Consider the following 25,562-nt stretch of genomic DNA (forward strand, 5'->3'; position numbering starts at 1 on the left):
ACATGTATAGTACTATATATTGATATCATTAATAAAAAAATACATGAACAAATGCACATTTTCATAATGGGTAAATTACCAAAGGGAAAAGATTACCTCCCACACCTATGGATCTTTGACATATATCAAGTGGAGAATTTTTCTAAAATCATTATGTCCTCTAACTGTAATTCTATGAGTCTGGGAGAACCTCTAAAAACCGTCGCTGTTGTTGTATAGAGCTGTGTGTATGAATGAGTGATTTGTCCCATGCCAGCCAGTAATCTATAGGGCTGTGTGTGCACGCATTACCTGACTAAGGCATACTACTAACACTGTTAGTACATCCCAAATGGCACCCTATTCCCTATTTAGTGAAAGTAGTGCACTATATAGGGAAGGGGGTACAATTTGGAAAGAAGCCTGTCAACACATTGAGAGAGCAGCCAAGTAGAAAAAGAATGCTGATGATTTATGTTGGCAATGAAACCCAAATCTGCCACTACTCAGATTAGCAGGCAAATGTGCACATCTACATTTGAATCAGTATTATCCTGTAAAAAGTCAAACAATTTTTGTGATAATGTTCTCTCAAGATTTCCGCATGTTTGTCTTTTTTTGTACAAATCTTTGTATAATCTGACTACACAACCAAAAAATAACCGGCCATAAAAATAAATCATCATCATCTCCACTTACAGATTGCATTTTGGGGTTTAGTCTTTCAATCTGTGTACTTTCTTTCTTTAATATAACATTTTGTAATTTTTTTTTATTTGTGTATTTTATTCTTTAAAAAAAACTTTTCTTGCTGTAGTTCGTTCGCCAGCCAAGTTCCAGGTATTGCTCGTCAATCTACATTACTTTCCAGACACTTATTCCTCCAAAACACCAGATGGCGCTATGGTAAAAGGCAAGATTTGTAGGTACTGGATGTGGTGTGTAGCTCCACTGTAGAACATGTTTATGTCAAGTAAGAAAATGAGCATTTCTTTCAAGAACTAAGCCCCAGCATTTCCTATTTCTTTTTTTTGGGTTATTTTTCAGCTATAAAAAGATGAGTGTCGCTTGAGAGAAGGAAGATCCTTAATACTACTACTCAGTCAGTATGGGGTCTGGGCAGCAGAAGTGGGACAGTCAGGCTGCCAGTCTGTTGCAGAGCAGACCAAGACAGCCCTATCTGCAGAGGTCCTGGGCCTCTGAGTGCTGCTGAGGTTTCCTCTTCTTGCTGTTGCCCTGGTAGTGTGGCTTGCTGCTTGGGTGGCTCTTGATGTTGGATGAGGACGAGTTCTGCTGGACATGGTGGGTGTTTTTACTGGACGAGCGGAACAACCTGGCCTGGGAAACAAGACACACACACACACACACCTAGTTAGATCAGTAAACAGATCACTGATAGGCATATATGTGCCATTGAAATGTAAAATCTAAATGGCTATCTATGTACCGACAGTGTGTTGTAACGCTCTGGTCATAAAAGTTCAAGGCATTTGTAGGTACAGTAGAGTTTTTCAGTGGTTGACTTAGGCTTCGTCAAGCTGACCCTACCTTGCCCCCCTTGTTGTCAGTAGGAGTGCTGGTGGTGTGCCTCTGTGTTCTGTGATTGGTCACGCCACCTGAGGATTCTCTGTGGGCGCTGGAGCCCCGCCCAGGCAGTTGCTTCACTGACTTACAGGGCGTCCCGTCAGAATCCTGGGGACAACCAATCACAACTCAGTAAATCAGGTCAGCAACCAATGGGTGCATCACATTAAATGTAGTGTTAAGAGTTGATTTCCTCAGGTATTGTGGTTTTAGTGTGCACACATGGTGTGTTTGAGTGAAACAAAACTCACAACGTCGCTGGAACTAGATACCGTGGAGGATGAGGATGACGATAATGAGGAGGAGTTGGAGGAGGTCTTGCTGCGAGATGCAGTCACCTCCTCCGTCAGGTTGTTGTTGCACTCGTCCAGCTGCTGAGGCTTCACCAACAGTGTGACATCATTTCCTACGGCAACAACAGTGGTAAGACTGTGTTTTAGATCGACTAAATAGCAGTCGGACTTCACTGATCTACAAATCACCTTGGATCACAAACTACTTATAACGTAATTACCGTAAATTCCAGACTATAAGCTGCAACTTTTTTCCCCACGCTTTGAACCTTGCGGCTTAAACAATGACGCGGCTAATATATGGATTTTTCCCGCTTTCAATTTTTTTTTCTCCAAAAAAACACATTCTGTGACGTGCTCCGTTTTTTGGCGGCATGAAGCTTTCATTAGACCAATGAAATTGACGAACGGGTTAAGGTCAAACAGTGATGAGAGCCACAATGAAAACGATCCAATATCGGATGAAGCAATTCTGAGGCTATTCAACTCCGACACTGAAGGAGATGACTTCAGTGGTTTCAGTGCACAGGAGGAAGATAGTGACCAATGACTTTCTTGGTAGGCTACTGTTTACTGCAAATTTTAAATTTTTTGTTACAAGCCGTGTTTCGTTAAAGCCTATTTATTTTTGTTACAAGCCGTGCTTCGTTAAAGCCTATTTATTTTTGTTACAAGCCGTGCTTCGTTAAAGCCTATTTATTTTTGTTTCAAGCCGTGTTTCGTTAAAGCCTATTTATTTTTGTTACAAGCCGTGTTTCGTTAAAGCCTGTGTAAAGTTCATTTGTTTCAATATACCGGTAGGCACCTGCGGCTTATAGACATGTGCGGCTTATTAATGTTCAAAATAATATTTTTTTTTAAATTCAGTGGGTGCGGCTTATATTCAGGTGCGCTCAATAGTCCGGAAATTACGGTAAGATGACCAATTTTGCACCTTGTCTTACTGAAACTGATCCCCTCAAACACACTGACTATCACATCGTTAGATATGAGACAGTGTCAAGACTTACAGTAGTACTGTGAAAACATACCATTCAGGGCAGGTTCATTCTGAGACTGTGGTCCCCAGAGCTTGGTGATCCAGTCCCTGTACTCAGCCACTTCCTGGGTCACCCGAATTATTCTGCCGAGTATACTGGAGGAAAGAAAATAGGACATCAGATTAGAAGAACTTGTTTGCAGTAGTTCAAATAGAGTATTTAGTAAATAACTTAAGATTTTTTTTAAGATAGCAGCCAAAGAATGTGAGAGCTGTCGTTGGTTAAAGCGAGCCCTAGCTCACCATCTCCTTACCTCTCAGACTCGTTGTTGGGGTAGTACTTGGCGATGGGCGATACGGCGTGGTTGAGCACTACGTAGGCATAGTCAAAGGCCTGCTTCACCTGCAACACACCGTATGAGCTGCGGCCAACGTCATTATCTGCAGGAGGCAAGAGGCATGGTTAGATCACCTCTATTTGGGAAAAGTGACAGATTTCAGACATTGTCTGATATTGAGCTGATTTTTAAGCCTTTGCTATGGGCACCTGGGACCTCTAGCCGTCTTATTCATGGCCGTTAAAGTGTGTGATAGATTCTTAGGTTCAGTGTTATCAGTAGTTGACTGATGTTACGGATCTTGAGCGTCACAGTGCTAAAATGAAGTATCACCTGTGTAAGTGCACCCATGCTGAATGGAAGGCCTTGTTACCTGGTGCTAGGGGGTCCTCAATGAAGAGCATGGAGGGCCTGTAGAGGTCAGTGCTCTTCTGAACCTCGTCTTTGGCCACATAGCTGCCGCCATCTTTGATCCGGATGCCCGTCTTCAGGTAGTTGAAGTGGCGCCCATAGAGCTCAAAGAACTCTATAAGGAGAACGCCCACGTTGGCATTGGGGCTGCACGCATCTTCTCTGTAGTGAAGCTGAAATACAAGGGCAGAGGATAAGAGGTCAACTGCATAGAGGAACAAGCCAAATCATCTTAGTTTACTGAATGAGAAAGACTTAAAATGTGTCAAAAGTTTTAACAGTAAATTAGTAATGTTAGATGCGATCTATCCTGCACTGTGTGTGGGGGCTACTTGAGAGAATAGCAGAAGATAAGAGCAGAAGTCTCACCTGCAGGAAGCTGACAGCCATAAGGAAGAGGCTGTAGGAGCCGATCCCTCCAGTGAAAACCTCGTTCAGATCCCTCTGGAGCAGGAACTGCTTCAGCACCAGAACCAGCTTCGGAAGAACTGGGTATTTCTTATGGATAAAAGAAACATGTGGTTATGGTTAAAACCATGGCTATGGTTATAGTGCCCTCTAGCGGGGAAAGTCTCAAACTACGACATTGGGTAATAAGGGACTGAGGAGGGACGTAGTTAAGTGGATTAGCTACCAACACCTCCATTAAAACCTGACATAAATATACAACAATCTATGCGTGCTAACTGTCAAGCCTGTTTCTTCAGCTAGCTCTTTTACCAGACTGCATTAGGTAAAAGCAATGTATCCTGAATAAGAGATGCCTGCTTCACTTACCTTTTTGTAGTCTTTGATGAGAAGGGCAGCTTTGACTCCATTCTTCACATTGAAGCTGATGTCCACCTTCACCTCTGTGCGGAAGTCTGTCAGCTTGATGATGGGTACCTGGAACATAGTGGTGATGAGGATGGATTTACACACACAGTCACTCGAGGCAATGACACACTGCACACAGTTAGTATGCATGCACAACGTGCGGATCACTCAACACTATATACGTCAGCTACCACAGCAACTGAAATGACTGCAACACTTAAAGAGCTGCAGTTAGTTTCATGATGGGTGGCAATGAATAAGTTAGTCCTAAATATTTCCAAAACTAAAAGCATTATATTTGGGACAAATTATTCATTAAACCCTAAACCTCAACTAAATCTTGTAATTAATAATATGGTAATTGAGCAAGCTGAGGAAACTAAACTGCTTGGAGTAACCCTGGATTGTAAACTGTCATGGTCAAAACATATTGACACAGCAGTAGCTAAGATGGGGAGAAGTCTGTGCATAAAGCGATGCTCTGCCTTCTTAACAGCACTATCAACAAGGCAGGTCATGCAGGTCCTAGTTTGGTCACACCTGGACTACTGTTCAGTCGTGTGGTGAGGTACCACAAAGACGGACTTAGGAAAATTGCAATTGGCTCAGAACAGGGCAGCACAGCTGGCCCTTGGATATACACAGAGAGCTAATATTAATAATATGCATGTCAATCTCTCCTGGCTCAAAGTGGAGGAGAGATTGACTTCATCATTACTTGTATTTGTGATAAGTATTGACATGTTGAATGGACCGAGCTGTCTTTTTGAACTACTGGCACACAGCTCGGACACCCATGCATACCCCACAAGACATGCCACAAGAGGTCTCTTCAGTCCCCAAGTCCAGAACAGACTATGGGAGGCACACAGTACTACATAGAGCCATGACTACATGGAACTCTATTCCACATCAAGTAACTTATGCAAGCGGTAATATTACACTTTAAAAAAACAGATAAAAATACACCTTATGGAACAGCGGGGACTGAAGCAACAAACAAAAGGCACAGACACATGCATACAAACACACGATAACGTACACACTATACACACTTACACAAGGATTGTGTGTTGTAGATATGTGGTAGAGTAGGGGCCTGAGGGCACACACTTAATATGTTGTGAAATCTGTTGTAAATGTATTGTAATGTTTTTAAAAAATTTTAGAACTGCCTTCATTTTGCTGGACCCCAGAAAGAGTAGCTGCTGCCATATTAAATACAAATACAAACATACCGTGGCCTTGTCCAGCACTTTGATGGAGTTCTCGTCAGTCACGTTTTTCTTCCGCAGGGCCTCTTCCAGGGTCCAAAGGGGCAGGTTTTCCCAGTTCCCAAACACCACCAGATCGATGTCACTAGGAAGTGGAGTAAGTAGTAGAGGTCAGAGCAACATCACATTCAGATCTGAAGAGAGGACTCTACAGTTCACTTTCACACACAGCTTATTGTCACTAATCCAGTCCCCAGTCACAGTGTTGTGTGTGTGTGACGTCGGAGCGGAGAGCGGTCTGGCTCGTCAAGAAACAAGGTTAAAAACAGCTTTGGATCAGCAGTGCTAAAAGTACCACAGCCTTAATCCCAAAAAACAAAGGCAAATAATTACACCATGGCCAGCCACATCACTCTTTCTCCATATAACCACTCCCAAAGGGGGGAATTCTGAACAGAGTTAAACGTGCGTAAATGTAACATTATTCCCTTTTTATGCACTTCTCTCTATGCGTATGTATTCTGACCTTGAACTTAAAGGAAAATTCCACCCAAAAACAATATTTTGGTATTTGTTTCATTAGTCCATTGCTGATATAGTCCCAAAATGTTTAGCCTGTCAGCAATCAAGTTTAAGATGTGTAACTTGAAAAATACAGCCAGTATGATGCATTTTGCCTTATATGATGCAAAATGCATCATATTGACGTTACGCAACTGAATAAGGCAAGTCTGAATACCAAATACTGATTAGTGTGTAGGAAAGGCCTAAGAGCTTACCCACTTGGCACAGACTCAGTTAAACATCTGGTTTTGATTTACATGTGGTTGAGTTGTCACCTAGCATAAATTAAATAAGTGAAATCAACAAAAACAATCACCTGTCATTGGATTTAGGTTAAAAAAGATTACTTTTTCAAAATCAAATTTAAAAAATGTGTTGAAATTACGTGGGAAAAATGTTGATTAAACCCGTTTTTGCCCAGTGGGTAGTTTAACCCCATCAGTCACGAGAGCCCAGCAAAAATCTGCTTTTCATTTATCTGACTTACATTTATCTGCATGTCCAGCCCTTATACAATGCCTTTCGAAAGTATTCAGAACCCTTACCTTTTTACCATGTTACAGCCTTATTCTAAAATTGATTACATTTGAAAAAAATCCTCAGCAATCTACACACAATACCCCATATTGACAATGGGAAAAAAGGTATTTAGAAATGTTTACAAATGTCTTAACTTAAAAACTAAAATACCTTGTTTACTTAAGTATTCAGACCCTTGGCTATGAGACTTGGAATTGAATTCAGGTGCATCCTGTTTCCATTGATCATATTTGAGATGTTTCTACAACTTGGAGTCCACCTGTGGTAAATTCAATTGATTGGACATGATTTGGAAAGGCACACACCTGTCTCTTTAAGGTCCCACAGTTGACAGTGCATGTCAGAGCAAAAACCAAACAATGAAGTTGAATGAATAGTACGTAGAGCTCCGAGACAGGATTGTGTCGAGGCACAGATCTGGGGAAGGGTACCAAAACATTTCTGCAGCATCGAAGGTCCCCAAGAACACAGCAGCCTCCATCACTCTTAAACGGAAGAAGTTTGGAACCACCAAAACTTTTCCTAGAGCTGGCCGCCCGGCCAAACTGAGCAATCGGGGGAGAAGGGCCTTGGTCAGGGAGGTGACCAAGAACCCGATAGTCACTCTGACAGAGCTTCAAAGTTCCTCTGTGGAGATGGGAGAACCTCCAGAAGGACAACCATCTCTGCAGCACTCCACCAATCAGGCCTTTATGAAAGGCACATGAAAGCCCGCTTGGAGTTTGCCAAAAGGCACCAAAAGACTCTCAGACCAAGAGAAACAAGATTCTCTGGTCTGATGAAACTAAGATGAAACTCTTTGGCCTGAATGCCAAGCGTCACGTCTGAAGAAAACCTGGTACCCTCCCTACGGTGAAGCATGGTGGTGGCAGCATCATGTTGTGGGGATGTTTTTCAGTGGCAGGGACTGGGAGACTAGTCAGGATGGAGGCAAAGATGAACAGAGCAAATTACAGAGAGATCCTTGATGAATACCTGCTCCAGAGCACTTAGGACCTCAGACTGGGACGAAGGTTCACCTTCCAACAGGACCACGACCCTAAGCACACAGCCAAGACAACGCAGGAGTGGCCTCGGGACAAGTCTCTGAATGTCCTTGAGTGGCCGGACTTGAACCTGATCGAACATCTCTGGAGAGACCTGAAAATAGCTGTGAGGCAACGCTTCCCATCCAACCTGACAGAACTTGAGAGGATCTGCAGAGAAGAATGGGAGAAACTCCCCAAATACAGGTGTGCCAAGCTTGTAGCGTCATACCCAAGAAGACTCAAGGCTGTAATCGCTGTCAAAGGTGATTCAACAAAGTACTGCATAAAGGTTCTGAATACTTATGTAAATGTCATACCAGTTTTTTTTTTTTCATACATATGCAAAAATGTGGAGAAGGTCAAGTGGTCTGAATACTTTCCCGAAGGCACTGTATTTAGCCTCACAATGAAGTGTTTTATTGTGAGGCTAAAACAATGACAAAACAGTTGCATCTGAGTTTAATCTCTTTTTTTTTTTTTTATATATATCTGCCAAAGTAAAAATCTGATTAAAAAAATATGAATGCAGTAAGTATAGAAATGTTTTTTTTTTCCACTGGGAAATGAATATCTAACTAGTCAGTGAGAACTGTGTGGAGTTTGTGACCGCAACTGAGTTTATTACAGTATTATAGACAATATGTCCTGGGATTTCCTATGATCTTCTATGCAGAAGAACCCCTTACCTTCTAATGACGCTTATGAGCGTCAGAGAAAAAGATGGCTTTAATAGTTTGTAGCTCAAACCATTTGGACTCTAGACGTTTTGGTAGAACAGACGAAATCAAATGGTACAACCCAGAAGTCCGTAGCTCAAACACATACTGTTTAAAAGGGGTTAGAAGTCCAAAATACACCAGCGATAAGGTGGGACTCATTGGGTTAAGGGTCAGTTTACACTCACTAATGGTGCGCGGGTCAGCTGTTTGTTCACCCGCACCCACCCGCTATTGCTAATAACCCATCCACAACCGCATGTGAAAAAGTGAATCTGAGGCCCGCAACCGGCCCTAACACGGATTTTTTAAGGTATTGTTTGCTCTTTATTCAACCCGCCACCCACCCACCCGCCCTTCATCCACACAATATTTAATGGCCCTAAATCCGACCGCCCCACGGTTATATCCGCTGGGTCTGCAGGTTATGAGTCAACCCGCATATCACCAACATACTATAAGAGAGATTACGATAGGAAGGCCATTATGTCCATTACCTGAATCAAACTGCTTACCTGGTTGGCAGATAGAGGCCCGTGCTGAAACTCCCAAACACTTGAACCTGTAACAAAGTCAAATGTTATTCATTGATTTCACTTATCAATCAGAGAAGCTGAGCTATACATTAGCTTTGAACTGATACAACTGCAGGTCATTTGTTACAAAATAAAGACAAATTATTTGATTTGACTTCTGTCATGTCACGTGATATGCTGCTCGCCTGTGACAACAGTCTGATACTTGAAGACAGGTGTCAACTAAAGCGATTAAAATATAATATTTATGCTAAGTGGGGAGGGAGTCTAACATGCAACAACTTATTTCACCTTTAATGCAAGTCGGGGCACAGTCATTATCTGACAACCATGCACTGTTCCTGGGAACTGAACAAACCATTACTACTGTAGTTATGAGAACAAGGATAAAATTATGCTTTAAACACCAACGGTTTGGACAAAAAAGAAATGAAATAAGCTTTTTATTTAATGCGTCCAGATTCCAGACAAATATCCCGCTTTATCTGAGCTTTGTGGGCATTAACCAATGTCACATCACATAACAGTATTTCACATTGGTTCTGAGGGCTCAAAAATAGCCTTTGCTAAGCCTTAAACCAGCCGTTATTCCCTTAAACCTCCCTCCTGGGCTGAGCTCCTGCCTGAACCGACCAAGGGGGTTAAAGCCCGGGCTCCAGTCTGCTTACTAGAGGCAGGGCATGTGATTGTGATGTGGGTGGAAATGAGAGGGGTGATGGTGATGGATTGCCACTGTGTGGACGAGTTCCAATTCCAGTGAGGGGGAACACACATCCACACAGGTCCCCAAGGTGAACTTAACTCATGGCTCGGCTCTCTACTGTATAAAGAGCTAGTAGTCATCACTTACATTATCGAGAGACGGAGTGAAGTTAGAGAGGGAGAGAAAGACATGACTAATTATTCAGCCATCTGGTGGGTTCACAGTTGTTCAGTTCACCCAGTCACAGACAGGTCTCGTATTGAGTGTGTGTAAGAGGTCAGGTGATTGCTGGAAGTCTTAGTCCTGTTCTTGTTGTGGACAGGATATGAACTACTCTCCTACCTCAGTGGATAGAGTAAGAGGTAGGAACAGCAGTGGGCTTTTCTGTCTAGCTCAGGGATGGGCAACTGTTTTTCAGTTTTTGAGATCAATTCCTGCGATACTACACAATTTGCCATGGGACAGAGAGAAAAATGTGCAATTTTACAGCGAATTCCCTGTAATTCTACATATTTTGCCATAGGGTGAAGAAATTAAATGTCTTTATATGATGTCTGAGTAAGAGGGACTAACAAAATCCATAGGGGCCCCCCGGTCGGTAATTCGACCATGAATACTGCAAGATAGTTGACCACTAGACATTTTAGCTGACATGGGCTAATTGAGTTACTGTCAGTGACTGACATAAGAGAACTGCTGATGTACAACCACATTACAAAACTGCACCTTGGGTATTCTACTATTCCAACCCAACAGTAAATTGAGACCCAGACTGAGATCCTAAAACAAAAAAAAGTGATCCGCGGGCCTACAAAACGGCAGTTGTCCATCCCTGGTATAGCTGAGAGCAGACACACACAGCTCTATCAGCAGGCTCAAAGTCAGCAGGAACAAGGACACCTGGAGCTCTGTCGATTACAGGCCAAAATATAACAGCAGGGAGATAAGAGCGGACCGACCAGGTGCTTTCACAAATGGCTGCTGGTCACACGCCCCACCATATATGGCCTGTCTTTCATCATCATTACAGCTCAGCCCATAGGGAGAGAAAATCACTCTCTCCTACAGAGTCACGACTCCTTTCAGACAGCTATAGAGCCAGCCAGAGAAAGACTAGAAAGATGTAGAGACAGCATTTCTACATAGACCAGCACGTTCTCATGCTGTCTCTAGCAATGAAGGGAATTTGTTAAATGAGGGAACAGGAGAATGTGAGAATCTCAAGCAGCTTGCTGTGTGGGTGAGACCTGTCTGTGTAGCTAGAAACCACTTCCATTCCAAACCTTTGCTCTGCCTGTCAATTCTAGTAGTTGGTGTTGGCTTTTATGAAAGCATGAACTCTGCATGGTTGCAATATTTATTTGAACGATGACCCATATTAGCCTGGGCCCAGATCTTTTCAACTATGTAAAAGTTTCAACAACGAGAGGAGTCTGCTGTACACTAATAATGGTCAAACAGATCTGGGACCTGGCTAGGCCTGTATGGCCTTAAGACTGGAATGGTAGCGATGTGAGTGATCTCTTACGTCAGCAGTGGGCCACAGGTCTTTGATGACCCTCTCGATCCTGTCCACCACCTCCATCCTCATCCTCTCCTCCTCCGCCCGAGGAGACATGTGTTTGTAGAAGTCATTGATCTCCTCATGGAGCCTGCAGAACACAATGAAAACAGCATGATCAGGGTTAGGGGAGACAAAGAGACTGAGCGAGAGAAAGAATAAAGGGAGAAAGTAGCATGGTCATGGGGATAGTAGGATAGAGTCTGAAAGAGATCAAAATACACTGACAAAGATTGAAGGCAGAATATATTGATTGAAGGCAGAATATACTGTAAGACAAATCTAAATAACAAGTCTACAATACATATTTTATTATGCCAGTCAATGCAATCTGTTAACAACTTTCACAGGTAGCTCACTGAACAGCCACCAGAGACAATTACCCTGCCCTACAATCTAATGAAATAGTGAAAACAGAAATGACACTTCCTCAAACACACTAGGCGTTCATGAGGAGTTAATTGCAAAGCATCATTATTACATAAACTGGCTTCTTTACTGGAGGTGTGTTATGTTAAAGGCTAACTGCCAACAAACTGTAATCAAGTAGCATCTACTGAAGACTGGAAGAAATACATTAACTACAGGATTATGACAGACAGGCTGACATGTGAGAAAAGATCACAAAGCCACAATAATGCAATACATCTACACCTTTGGTAGAAATCATAGGGCATATTCCCACTGTTAGGGGTATGGACCAGTTCTTCCCTGGTACCAAAGCAGTTGGCATAAATGTAATGTCCCTTGCCTGATTCAATAGTTTGGGAGGACAATGCTAATAAGTACAAGTGTTGCTGTCCTCGAGTTAAAAATGGGTGCTTAAATCAACTTTACTAAACTATCAACAGGGCCGCTTCCCTTCACCTTGGCCCCGATAAGTCAGGCAGGTAAACTTGGTCCTTGACTGGGTGGGTATGAATGCCAGGGCTCGTTTAGGGAGACCAGGGACTGTGCCAGTAATTGACTGACTGGGGTTATTTCTGCCTGAAATTCACCCTGCTGTCTATTATTAAAGCTGCAGATTGACCAACACATCCACCCACAGGGCCTAGACCAGAGGCTATATCAATAACACTAAAGACTGGGTCACACAAACATTCACACGTGGTACTGATTGCCGCCCACACACACACACGGTGCAGCCTAAGCCAGCTGCCACCTCAACCTTTGACCCAACCAACACACTTCCTTGTCGTTCCAAACTCTACTGGTTAGCTCTTGTATGTTCTGGCCAGTGCTTAGTGTGGGGACAGGAAGTGGAGCAGGAACAGAATGGAGAGAAATCAAGCCAGTCAAAGGGGATCGGAGCAGACAACACGTGGACACTAGCTCTAACAATCAGTAACCAATCAACACAGTAAGGCCATAGGGAAACTCAGTCATCGGAGGATAAAATACATATTCCCTTTCCTTATCTTACAAAGGAAACTCTACTAACTTGATTTGAATAGCAGGCTGCACATACAGCATTATGATTGTGAGTAGAGCAGAGGCAGCAGTCCTGTTGTGTGAGTAGCTGTAATGTGAGTGAACACCACATACTGGAGGGGGTGTACTAGAGGCCAGGACAGCTGGGGCTGTCGTGGACTGGCAGTGGAGCAGGTCACTCTGCCCTGGCTGCCCCTTTACTGGGTCTGTTCACACACACACAATCCCAGTCACCCACAGGGCCATGTAAACACAGTACCCAACCAATGACAGGCCTGCAGCACAGCTTCCTTTGGCAGGAAAATCAAAGAGAGAATGGGAAAGAAATGGTAGCTACTTCTGAGCTTGTTTAGCCAAGCTGTGTACCTGAGAGGGCTCAGTTGTGAGAAACACTAGTAGCTACTGTAGAGGATTCAGCCTGCCTGTCATTTGGGTAGCGCTCTGTGGAGCGCTGCATTTTAGTCTTCCCTGGCGCTTACAGCAGTCTGTTTCACCTAATCCTCATCGACACCCAGACAGACATTCCTGGTGTAGCAGCCAGGAGTCCTATTGAAGGGCCCTGACCCGGTTAGACCCCAGCTGATAGCCGCCCCAATCACCAGCCTGTCTGTTGGCCCAATCTACACAGCAGTCCAGCCAGCCAGACAGTCATGCCAGTTCAATGCCATCAGTCCCTGGGTAGAAGTACTCCTCCCTGACGTGATGATACCAGGCCTTTCAAGCTACATCACTGCAGGTGTTCATCCTCAAACAATGATCCCTTTATATTCACACAGAGGAGTGTATCACACAGCTTGTTATATAAACAATAGGCTGGTAAACTAATCTAACTTCTACACCTTTCCTCACCCAAGCACCAGCCTCTCCCATTTTAAGTAGGCCAAGCTAACTCCTCAGGGCAGGCACGTTAATTGTGTGTGAAGATACCCACCATGAGATTCCCTGTCCTGAGGTACCATGAGCTGTTTTTCTGGACGGGCCAGGGCCTCACATTACAGTGTATTCTGAGCTGACTGAAGCAGAGAGCACTATGCAGGGGATTCCATCCTTATCTTTCCATTTGTCTCTTCATTTCTGGTGTTGGTCAGACTGACATGGGAACAGGAGTTAAGTACCTTCAACACGTGACACACACAGGCAGCAACAGGCCCACAGATAGCCTCTGCAGAGGCAACCTGGCTGACAGCATTCATCACGCCCAGCCAGTCACTGTAACAAAGACTGCACCGTGAACACACCTAGAGTCAACATAGCAAGGTATGACTACAGTGGGAACTAGTGATGGGGGGGGGGGGGGGGGGGGGGGGAATCTACACAAACATCTAAATTAATGACAGATTTAATTCTGACTATTTTGAGGAAGTGTATACTGGCTACGGCGTCTCAACATGGCCAAACAGTACTATTGCCGTTTGCTTTTCAAGTGAAGGTCTTTTAAGAGAATATGTGAGCACTAGAGGTCAACCGAATAATCGGAATGGCCGATTAATTAGGGCCGATTTCAAGTTTTCATAACAATCGGAAATCGGTATTTTTGGACACCGATTTGGCCGATATTTTTTGTTTTTTTTTACACCTTTATTTAACTAGGCAAGTTAGTTAAGAACACATTCTTATGTTCAATGACAGCCTAGGAAAGGTGGGTTAACTGCCTTGTTCAGGGGCAGAACGACATATTTTTACCTTGTCAGCTCGGGGATTCAATCTTGCAACCTTACGGTTAACTAGTCCAACGCTATAACCACCTGCTTTACATTGCACTCCACGAGGAACCTGCCTATTACGCGAATGCAGTAAGAAGCCAAGGTAAGTTGCTAGCTAGCATTAAACTTATCTTATAAAAAACAATCAATCATAATCACTAGTTAACTACACATGGTTGATGATATTACAAGTTTATCTAGCCTGTCCTGCGTTGCATATAATCGCTTAGGTACACGTTGCTCCAACCATAAACATCAATGCCTTTCTTAAAATCAATACACAGAAGTATATATTTTTAAACCTGCATATTTAGCTAAAAGAAATCCAGGTTAGCAGGCAATATTAACCTCTCTAGGGGAGGTGGGATGAACCACACTAATCAACAGCCAGTGAAAAATCAGAGCGCCAAATTTAAAACGACAAGATGTCATAATTCAAAGTTCTCAAACGTAGGACTATATTATACCATTTTATAGATACACTTCTCCTGAATCGAACCACGTTGTCCGATTTCCTAAAGGCTTTACAGCGAAAGCAAAACATTAGATTATGTTAGGAGAGTACATAGACACAAATAACCACAGCCATTTCCAAGCAACTAGCATGCATCACAAATACCCAAAATACAGCACTAACCTTTGATGATCTTCATCAGATGACACTCCTAGGACATCATGTTACACAATACATGCATTTTTGGTTCGATCAACTTCATATTTATATCTAAAAACAGCATTTTACATCGGCGCGTGACGTTCAGAAAATATTTTGCCTCCAATACTGCCGGTGAATCAGCGCTACAATTTACAAAAATACTCGTCATAAACGTTGATAAAATATTAAACTGCCATTCAAAGAATTATAGATGAACATCTCCTTTATGCTAACACTGAAAGATTTCAAAAAATCTTCACGGGGAAAGCACACTTTGCAACAATCTGAGTACTGCGCTCAGAAAAATACACTAGGCAATACAGATAGCCACCATTTTGGAGTCATCTAAAATCATAAATTGCATTAGAAATATTCCCTTACCTTTGATGATCTTCATCAGAAGGCACTTCCAGGAATCCCAGGTCCACAAATGTTGTTTTGTTCAATAAACTCCATAATTTATGTCCAAATAGCTCCTTGTTGTTCGCGCGTTCAGTTCAGCTACTCCAAATGTAGGAAGCGCGCCGAAAAGAAAAGTTTAAAAAAAAATCTATTTACGTTCGTTCAAACATGTCAAACGTTGTAAAGCATCAATCTTTAGGGCCTTTTGAACGTGAAACTTCAGTAATATTCCAACCGGACGGTTCCTGTGTCTTGAAAAACATTTTGGAACACAGGTTACTTCTCACATGAACGCACGCCAATGAACTAATGGGTCTACAACTTCCCAGCCTTCTTGTTCGGTCTCTGTTCATCATTAGACGCCTCAAACAACTTTCTAAAGACTGTTGACATCTAGTGGAAGCCTTAGGAACTGCAAAATGAACCCTAACTCACTGTGTGTTCCATTGGCAATGACTTGAAAGGACTACAAGCACCAGAATTCTCACTTCCTGGTTAGATTCTTCTCAGATTTTTGCCTGCCATATGAGTTCTGTTATACTCACAGACATCATTCAAACAGTTTTAGAAATTTCAGAGTGTTTTCTATCCAAATACTAATAATATGCATATTCCAGTTCCTGGGCCCGAGTAGTAGGCCGTTTAATTTGGGTACGTTTTCCATCCGGCCGTGAAAATACTGCCCCCTACCCTAGAGGTTAACCAAGTGAAATTGTGTAATTTTGCGTTCATTGCACGCAGTCAGGGTATTTGCAACAGTTTGGGCCGCCTGGCTCATTGCGAACTAATTTGCCAGAATTTTACGTAATTATGATATAACATTGAAGGTTGTGCAATGTAACAGGAATATTTAGACTTAGGGATGCCACCCGTTAGATAAAATACGGAACGGTTCCGTATTTCACTGACAGGAAAAACGTTGTTTTCGAGATGATAGTTTCCGGATTCGACCATATTAATGACCTAAGGCTTGTATTTCTGTGTGTTATTATGTTATAATTAAGTCTGATTTGATAGTGCAGTCTGACTGAGCGATGGTAGGTAGCAGCAGCAGGCTTGTAAGCATTCATTCAAACAGCCCTTCGTAATGCATTGCGCTGTTTATGACTTCAAGCCTGTCAACTCCCAAGATTAGGCTGGTGTAACCGATGTGAAATGGCTAGCTAGTTAGCGGGTGCGCGCTAATAGCGTTTCAAACGTCACTCGCTCTGAGACTTGGAGTAGTTGTTCCCCTTGCTCTGCATCGGTAACGCTGCTTCGAGGGTGGCTGTTGTCGATGTGTTCCTGGTTCGAGCCCAGGTAGGAGCGAGGAGAGGGACGGAAGCTATACTGTTACACTGGCAATACTAAAGTGCCTATAAGAACATCCAATAGTCAAAGGTATATGAAATACAAATCGTAGAGAGAGAAATAGTCCTATAATAACTACAACCTAAAACTTCTTACCTGGGAATATTGAAGACTCATGTTAAAAGGAACCACCAGCTTTCATATGTTCTCATGTTCTGAGCAAGAAACTTAAACGTTAGCTTTTTTACATGGCACATATTGCACTTTTACTTTCTTCTCCAACACTTTGTTTTTGCATTATTTAAACCAAATTGAACATGTTTCATTATTTATTTGAGGCTAAATTGATTTTATTGATGTATTATATTAAGTTAAAATAAGTGTTCATTCAGTATTGTTGTAATTGTCATTATTACAAATAAATAAATAAATAAAATTGTCTGACTAATCGATATCGGCTTTTTTGGTCCTCCGATAATCAGTATTGGCGTTGAAAAATCATAATCGGTCGACCTCTAGTGAGCACATTTGTTCGGTTTGCCGCCAGCTGAACTGAAGCATGTTGACTCCTTAAGTCACTCCATCTAGAGCCACCTGTAACAATAGAGGACAGGGGAGGGGGCCATCCTCGGACATACACACAGGAAGGAAGCAGTCTGGCACTGGGCCAGGAGATACAGCCATCAGAAATCCAGTCATATAGAATTCATATATAGCTGTTAACTTATACACATTCAATTCAACTGACTGACACACATGTCACATATTGATAAGATGCGCACACACCCACACTCTTCCATACATACACTCCCACAGAAAGTCCATAGTCAAACCTTTGTCACACGTACCACACAATGACTGATACACTTATCGGGGGAGATCAAACAAATCTCCCACCAATTTGGAGGCGATGGCAATAGAAGTGTATTGTGTGTGTGTGCCAGTCTCCTAGCAAATGTAGTTGTCTCACACTGCCAGCCTCCTACACTGTGCTTATAACAAACAAAAACTGTGCCAGAGTCAGTTTCATTTCAGAGAGTCAGCCTCAGCATAGGCTCTCTATTCCAGCTCAGTTTCATTTCAGAGAGTCAGCCTCAGCATAGGCTCTCTATTCCAGCTCAGACCAGTGGTGGTGCTAAGTTTCATTTCACAGCAGCAGTGTCTGTCTGACTGGCTGTCCGTGTGAGAGAGGAGAATGGGTTTCGTTTCAGGGTTAAGCCACATCGCCTCATCACCCAGGGAACCGCCTTAGACGAAGGGGAGCAGCCCAGTGCCTCTGGAGCATGTGACAAGCAAAGAGCAGGACTAGGCAAACCCATTTGGGAGCCCTGGGTTTGGAGGAATGGCTTTGCAACTGAAACAGGCAACATCTTTTCCAAGATATAGATACTGTAGTATACAACTGAGCAGCAAGTACCAGTAGGTTTCTGAGGCAGCAGAGTAGGTGTGGTGGAGGAAATATGTCTTCACATGAAGGAGATGGGGGGAGAAGCATAACTTCAGGGTCTCATCTGCAAGTTTACGGTTGGAGTGGCAGACTGGTACTGCTTATTGACCAGCTGCTCAGATGGACTGACAGTGTAAAGGTGTGTGAGAGCCAGAGGGTGCACGTGTCTCAGTTCAGAAACAGGCAGTAAAAGACAGAGGAGGGAAATCAAACTGGCTGCCAAAGGAGAGGGTTCGCTGGCAGATGGCTTTTCGGATGTGCAAGGGCAGCCCCCGGGTTTAGAACGGCCTCCACCGAACAGCATTAGAGCAACCAGCTATAAATAGTGCAGAAGGACCAGGGACAGAAATAACAGGGTACTGTACTATGCCCATGTTTCATTGCGCTGCCAGAAACAGTAAGAGACACGTCATCCAGCAGGTATTCTCTTCACGTGAACCTGCAAAAACTTCCCTCACTCACTGCTTATTAGGCAGTCCCTCTGTTGGCAGTGCTACATGTGTAAATATGCCTCTCACACAAAAACATGAGTAGGCTAGCCTATGAGTGACAGGGCCAGCAATATGCATAGTCGCATAGTCACACACACACACACAGGAAAGGATGTCAACCCAAACCACACACTGAACATAAGGTGGCCAATTCATTAAGCTTTCATCAAATGCCTGACTTATCCTCCAGCAGCACTACGGTGGCTCAGACTGGCTACCATAACCAGAGGATTTGGGTTAAAGACAAGCGAGGGCTACAAGGACTGCAGTTGTCTCTGATCGTTAGTGACCTGCTTGGCCTCAGTGGAGTTCTGGCACACACTAGCTGCGGTTGAAACCATGTGTTTAGTGCTGCAAAAAAAGCTCCCGGCTCCACAGGCTCCAAAACATCTGGCGTGCTGGAAGTCCAGCCATAAACACTAGACTACACTTACATTACACCATCCTCTTCAATTAAAGCCCTAAGGCTCGATCCACCATAACATTTAGGCCTATATTCAGCAGTACAGAGACCCATGGACAGACAGATATCAAAAGAACAATCTGATCTTTATTAATTGGGCTGCTAGATCTTGGGCTACCCCAAATACAATCTGCAGACACACTGCTAACAGATTTGAGCCATTAGCACTAGGCTAAACATTAGCAACAAGAGTCTAGTCTACTCAAACTCGTGTGTTTAGTCTAAACGTACTGCATGTCATGTCCTCTGATCACCGTGACAATCTCCACTCCATCTCTGAGCTCACAGGCTAGACTCCAAATCACTGCATGACCCTAGTCTGCCTGTCAACCAAATCATCATGGCTCCTCCTACTGTGTGAGGCCTTTGAAAAAAGAGCCAGGATGCAACATGTGAGTGGCAACCTATCAGACAAGCATAGAGATCTGTGGTACACAGGTTGCATATTGAGTTCATCAAGACTGAAGGAGAGAAGAGAGCACATGTGTGCTTTCATCATTAGTCACATGGCATGAAGTGATGTCTGTACCTTGGTACAGGCCTCTCAATCTGCCTGGTTGAAAGGCATTTATACAGGCTTATGAAAATGCAATTGCCAGAAATGTTTAAATACTGACAGTGAAAAGAGATTTCAAACATCCAATACTAACAATTACCATAATTTGTACAACAGAAACAGACACCAAAAAAACACAGCAGTCTCCAATAATTTAAACTTATTGTCAAACAGTACAACATTCACAAAAGAAATACGATTGTCTTTCAGTATTGAATTTGTCTGGGCTGTACCAAAACAAGAAACAACCTAACAACTTGCTACCCCTTATGCTGTTCAGACTACATTAACTCAACAGCTTTCAAATTGGCCAGAAGGGGAGAACATATAAATTAAAAAAACATTCCTCTTTAAGCACATGCGATGGCTGATATAGAGGGTTTCTCACACGTGCTGGTAGAGGGAAGGGTATATTACCCGCAGTCCAAAGGACCAGCAGCATGTATAGCTCTCTGCAAGTCCTTGCCTCACCCCCTGGCTGTATGCCAGAAGGGGGGGGACAATGGCCTTTTCTCAATTAGATTTGCAAGACATGTCAAAGACAAAATTATAAGTAGCATGTCATTTTAATATGTTTGCATGCTTTTCTCCTTCAAGAAAACAATAGCTGATTCAAAGGGGGTGTGGCAGACTTCAAAACTCTTCCGTGAAGGACTCAGGTAGGATAAACTTGTGTTTGTTTCCTCGCCTAAAGAAGGCTATCGAGGAGGACCATCTTCCGTTTGCCTACTAACGAAATGACAAACTCAACGACCGCTTATCGGTTTCCGGGTCACCGAGAAGAAAAGACGGAGGACGGACATTTGCCCAAATGAGAAAACTCCATTGATATCTCTAACAGCAAGTACAGTACAGACCGACTCATAGCTCTATGAGTGGTGCTGTGTTGGGGTAACATGAGGTGATATCTGGAAGCTGGAGCTGTGGGACTTGGATCATAAATCTCAGAGATGGTTATAAAAACAATAATGTGCCTATACTGATAGTCACCGAGCAATTAGCAGCACATTTAGATGGCCCATGGGTCAACAATGTACAAAACTAATCTGGCACTGTGTGACCCCTGACCTCAACACATAGGACCAAGGCCAGGATTATGTTCAATAGCACACAAGTAGGGCACACTGTAGCAAAAGGTAACGAAACAAAAAAAATAATATTGGACAAGTTCAGATAGTCTCTCCCGGTTTCACTCCATTTTGGGAAGTTTTCTTCTGTTTTGTGCCTAGTGAACACAAGCCAGGTCTTTCCACAGCTAGTTGTGTGTGACAGCACAGTGCAGCCATACAAATACTATTTTAGGCAGTCCACTCCACTCACACACCAATAACATTTCTGGTTCTTTCACAACAGCTTTTGTTTCAGTGAATCAGAGGTGGCAGAACGCCATTGCTGCTCCAGAGCTCATTGGATGGAGGGCTCTGTGACATCAGAGAAAGAGCTCAGGTTTCTCTCCTGGAGGGGCGGGTTTGTTTTGGGAGAGCGAAGCCAGGACATGCTCAGCGTGTGCTGCATGTAAACACAGCACCCCTTATACAGGGCGGCTGGACCTTCTGGCCTCAACCATGCAGTCCAACAACTCTGCATGCATACACACCTCCGCCCCTATCCGCCCTATCCCCACCCCCGCAACCAACAACAGTGCCTTACTCGTCCAAGGAAAATCGTTCATCTTCTCCCACCCTTTTCTTTCCCCTCCTCATCAAATTGTGTATGCCACAGTGGTCACAGTCACACGAATGTAAAATCAACCCCTTGACTAATGCGAGCCCGAATAGGCGATCCCTCAGGTATCACAAGCACAGGAAAATGCACCTGGATGTGAATCACTTTCCAATTTTGCGCTTCCCAGTCAGGGACTAGGGGAAGAAAGCTAATGAAACGTTTCCACAACCAGAGATTACAAGCCTGTAAAACACTTTCTGAAAGCGACACTATCAATTGGCAGATATTTAGGCTATAAATGTATATATTGTGAAATATATGTTCATAATGCAGCTCAGTAACTAAGCATTGTGAGCAGAATAAGAACCAGGAGTGTGGGAGAGAGAGCCTGGTTGTGACTGTGATCCAGGCTATATAGTAAAGGTTGTGGTATTAGAGTAATCACTAAGGAATGTCCTTACGCAAACAGTGTGCTTCATATTACTATAAATGAGGATCAGCTTAGCTAAGACTTTGCTCTGGGCTCTTGCATGTTGCTAGCCTACGCTCATCAGGCACGTAGGCACTTGTCAGCCTTTAAAACAACACCCCACCCACCTCAGGACTTTTCTCTAGTTTAAACTAGTAAGAACTGCATTTCTGAAATAGCTGTCACACAAAATTTCTGTCACACTAAGACTATATAAACTAATTGGTCAATATGTTTTTTCAAGACAGACCTGGTCCTTTATACCTGGACGAATAAACAGAGGGGGGACTCAGGCAAAACAACAGTGATAAGATACGGAAGGCATTTGGATGGTTGTAAAGCAGCACATTTCATTTCAGCGTCACTTGTCTGTGGAAATACCGTCTGTCATTATAGAGAAAATGCTTACAGTAACCTAACCTCTATATCTGCTTTGTACCAACCTGACATATTGATCATAATCAGTAAGCTAGTATAGCCAACCTATATGAAAGACAGAGTGTACTCGGGGCTCCCGAGTGGCGTAGAGGTCTAAGGCACTGCATCTCAGAGCTAGAGGCGTCACTACAGACCCTGGTTCGATTCCAGGCTGAATCACAACCGGCCATGATTCGGAGTCCCATAGGGCGGCGCACAATTGGCCCAGTGTCGTCCGGGTTAGGGTTTGACCAGGGTAGGCCATCACTGTAAATAAGAATTTGTTCTTATCTGACTCACCTAGTTAAATAAGGGTTAAATAAAAAATACTATACTAAGAGACTCTACTAGGAGGTCTGGACCTTTATGGCTGAGAGGGTATACTTGCCCTGTAGCTACACGGCCCCACTGACTGTCCCTGATAACTACATTTGTGTCAGAAGTGGGACAATCTGTCAACTCTCAGGCCTTTACTTACGGAACACTTCGAGAGAAGGGGAATAGTTCAGCCTTCCTATATATGTTGTGTACTACGGCTTCTGGCCAAGATTTCTGAACCTTTAAGATACATGTTGTGCATTTGCATCTGAACTCACTGATGTCACCTCGCTTTTCCACAGTCATTAAGAAATGGATACCATTTCCAAATTGCAACTTGGGGTTGTGGTTTGATGTGGGTGTGTTATGTTTGCTATATGTACTCTGACAGTTATCATTGTTTGTTCCTATTCACTCACAGTAGTTAAGATATCCTGAACAGCCACCCTATTATGACTTTGGCTAAAGGAATAAATTGTGTTTGTGATGCCAAAGTTAGCACTGTGGATGTGTGATTTGGAGAAAAAAAAACACGCTGTTTAATAAAGAACAAGTATTGTTCTTTAAACATAACATTGGTGACGATGTAATATTGTTGTCTCATGTAAAGAAGTCAGAGGGATGCATGCTAATGGATAGATCTGCTGTCTAAAGAAATTGATGGGTTTCTTCAATCTCGCAAATCTCAATTTTGGAAAATACTGACTATGACCAAAAGTATCCTATTTACACCTTTTAGTACATTTTTGAACTAGAATAGACGCTTCTGACTATTATATCCACCAGAGAAGTTGTTTTTTAGGTTTGAATTGCTGCAAATAGGCAACAGTGAAACAGACGAGAAATACCAGCATTAGTTAGTTAGGTAGGCTTAGCCTGACAGTCACATGTCAACTATCAAGAAAATAGTTGTGCATTGACTTGACTATGGTTACTGCTCAGTACTCGTGCTTTTAGCTAAATGTCATTCGGATTAGATTTTCTTGTTTAGCTCGTCAGCGTAGGGAACACATGCAGATGTTGGCAACCACGAGGTAGCTAGCTACCAAGGTCATAAAACAAACTGCTGGATGTAGCTAACTAACTAGCTAGTTAACGTTGACTGTCCCATTGCTTTCACCTGACCTTAGCTGGTTAGGAACGTCCCCCAAAATGACGGATTATGACGCTGACGGTCAAATTAGCACGCCTAAATATGGCTATGATGTCTAACCATAGGAATATGTGCGCTCACTTCACCAGCCAAATTAGCCGGCTGGCTAGTTGTCTAACCAACTAACGTTAGTGTGGCAGAGATATATAACGTTAACTAGATAACGCGTGATGTATGCTTAATTTGTAACGTTATATGAGCTAGCTAACGTTACTAGTATCTAGTTTTGATGAGTGTCATTGTTTCTTACCCCAAGATTCCTTCAGAGTAGTTCTTGACTTTCCATGGTGTTCCCGTGTAACCACAGCCTCCGGTCTCGAGGCTACTGTTGAATCCATAAGTGCTAGCCTTGTTGTCTCTTTTCCTTTTGTTGGGGTGTCCTGAGACCCCAGAGACCCGAGTGCCCACTTGCCACCCTCCACTGCCCCTCCCCAACGATGAACGGTTGTTGTGGTTGTTATTAGCTTCCAACGGAATAAAGTCTCGTTGTTCGACCACATCTATGTCTTTCGTTGAGTTGGACATTCCCTTGTTCCTGGGTTCGCTGTTAGTGACAGCTCCGTTCTTGCTCGAGATCTCGTTACCCAATGTCCCGTTGATGTTCGATTTCGGACTGAGGCTTGACGTGCTAGACAAACTACCCGTGTTACAGTTGTTATTGAAGTACAGATTCCCCAGTCCTTGTGTTGTTTCCCAAATCTGCATCCACAGGCTGTTGGCTGGCCCACGTTGTTCTGGCTGAAACCAAGCGATTCTTGGATCCATCAAACGACAGTGCAGGCACACTGCCCCAGAGCAAGGCTCAGTTCGTGTAGCTAAAGCTAGCCAGGTAGCTAGCTAGCTAACCTCCCTCGTAAGCTTTACAGCGGACTAACGTTAGATATGAAGGTTACTTCAAATTGCTATAAAATATCTAAACCTGCTATCCATGAATTAAAACGACTATTATTATTATTAAATAGTAGGCGTCGTGTTTAATGAAAGAATGTTGGCAAAGTTTGGATTGAAGAATGAAGGAAACGTGCAGCCATTGCCTATCGAAGCGATTTCTGACCCTTTCCTTCTGATAGTGAGTCCTCAATGGCGGACACTGCGCAGCCGCAGATCCGCAGAGTGAAATGGTGATTCGAAAAGGGCGGAGAAAGTGTAGTTCTTACGCAAGAGCAGAACATGTTACCTGTTGCGTAACAATGGGCGTTTGATGAATTATTTTCACATGAGAACATGAGGTAAACACACTGAAATAAGTCTGTGAGAGGTTTGTAATACAATAATAAAAAGCCAAGATAGACCGAACTTAAATGGTTACTTCATGTCATGACATGATATTCTATCCACTCGGCTGATAAATTACATTTCCGTTATTTCAAAGTATGAAAGCAGCATATCAAAGTGGAGGCTATATACCAACAGCTGTGCCTTCTCCCTTCAATGAAACCACCATTGCTGAACTATTTTCTAAATCCAAAACCACAACTTGCTCCCTTGACCCCATGACCACTGCCTTAGTTAAGGCATGCCGCCCTGTTCTCTGCCTCCTAGTGGTCAAGATTGTAAATGCATACATTAGAGTGTCAAGTTTGAGAAACAGACCCCTCACAAGTCCTCAACTGGCAGCTTCATTAAATAGTACCCGCAAAACATCAGTCTCAACGTCAACAGTGAAGAGGTGACTCCGGGATGCTGGCCTTCTAGGTAGAGTTCCTCTGTCCAGTGTCTGTGTTCTTTTGCCCATCTTAATCTTTTATTTTTATTGGCCAGTCTGAGATATGTTTGTTTCTTAGCAACTCTACCTAGAAGGCCAGCATCCCGGAGTCACCTCTTCACTGTTGATGTTGAG

At 43.2% G+C, this 25,562-nt stretch overlaps 1 protein-coding gene across 1 annotated transcript; it reads right to left on the reverse strand.

Annotated features, from left to right (window-relative positions):
• LOC115167035 (terminal nucleotidyltransferase 4A-like) lies at positions 1 to 24,809 on the reverse strand. Its single transcript, XM_029721069.1, has 12 exons — positions 23,973 to 24,809; positions 11,230 to 11,353; positions 8,978 to 9,024; positions 5,639 to 5,759; positions 4,362 to 4,469; positions 3,954 to 4,082; positions 3,547 to 3,757; positions 3,150 to 3,276; positions 2,888 to 2,991; positions 1,815 to 1,969; positions 1,528 to 1,671; positions 1 to 1,317 (listed from the first exon to the last, which is right to left on the reverse strand). The coding sequence occupies exons 1-12, from the start codon at positions 24,485 to 24,487 to the stop codon at positions 1,156 to 1,158; spliced, it is 1,947 nt and encodes a 648-aa protein (XP_029576929.1). The 5' UTR covers positions 24,488 to 24,809; the 3' UTR covers positions 1 to 1,155.
• Positions 24,810 to 25,562: the final 753 nt, after the last annotated feature.

This window comes from Salmo trutta, chromosome 29 (genome assembly GCF_901001165.1).
Source record: "Salmo trutta chromosome 29, fSalTru1.1, whole genome shotgun sequence".
Taxonomy (NCBI): Eukaryota; Metazoa; Chordata; class Actinopteri; order Salmoniformes; family Salmonidae; genus Salmo; species Salmo trutta.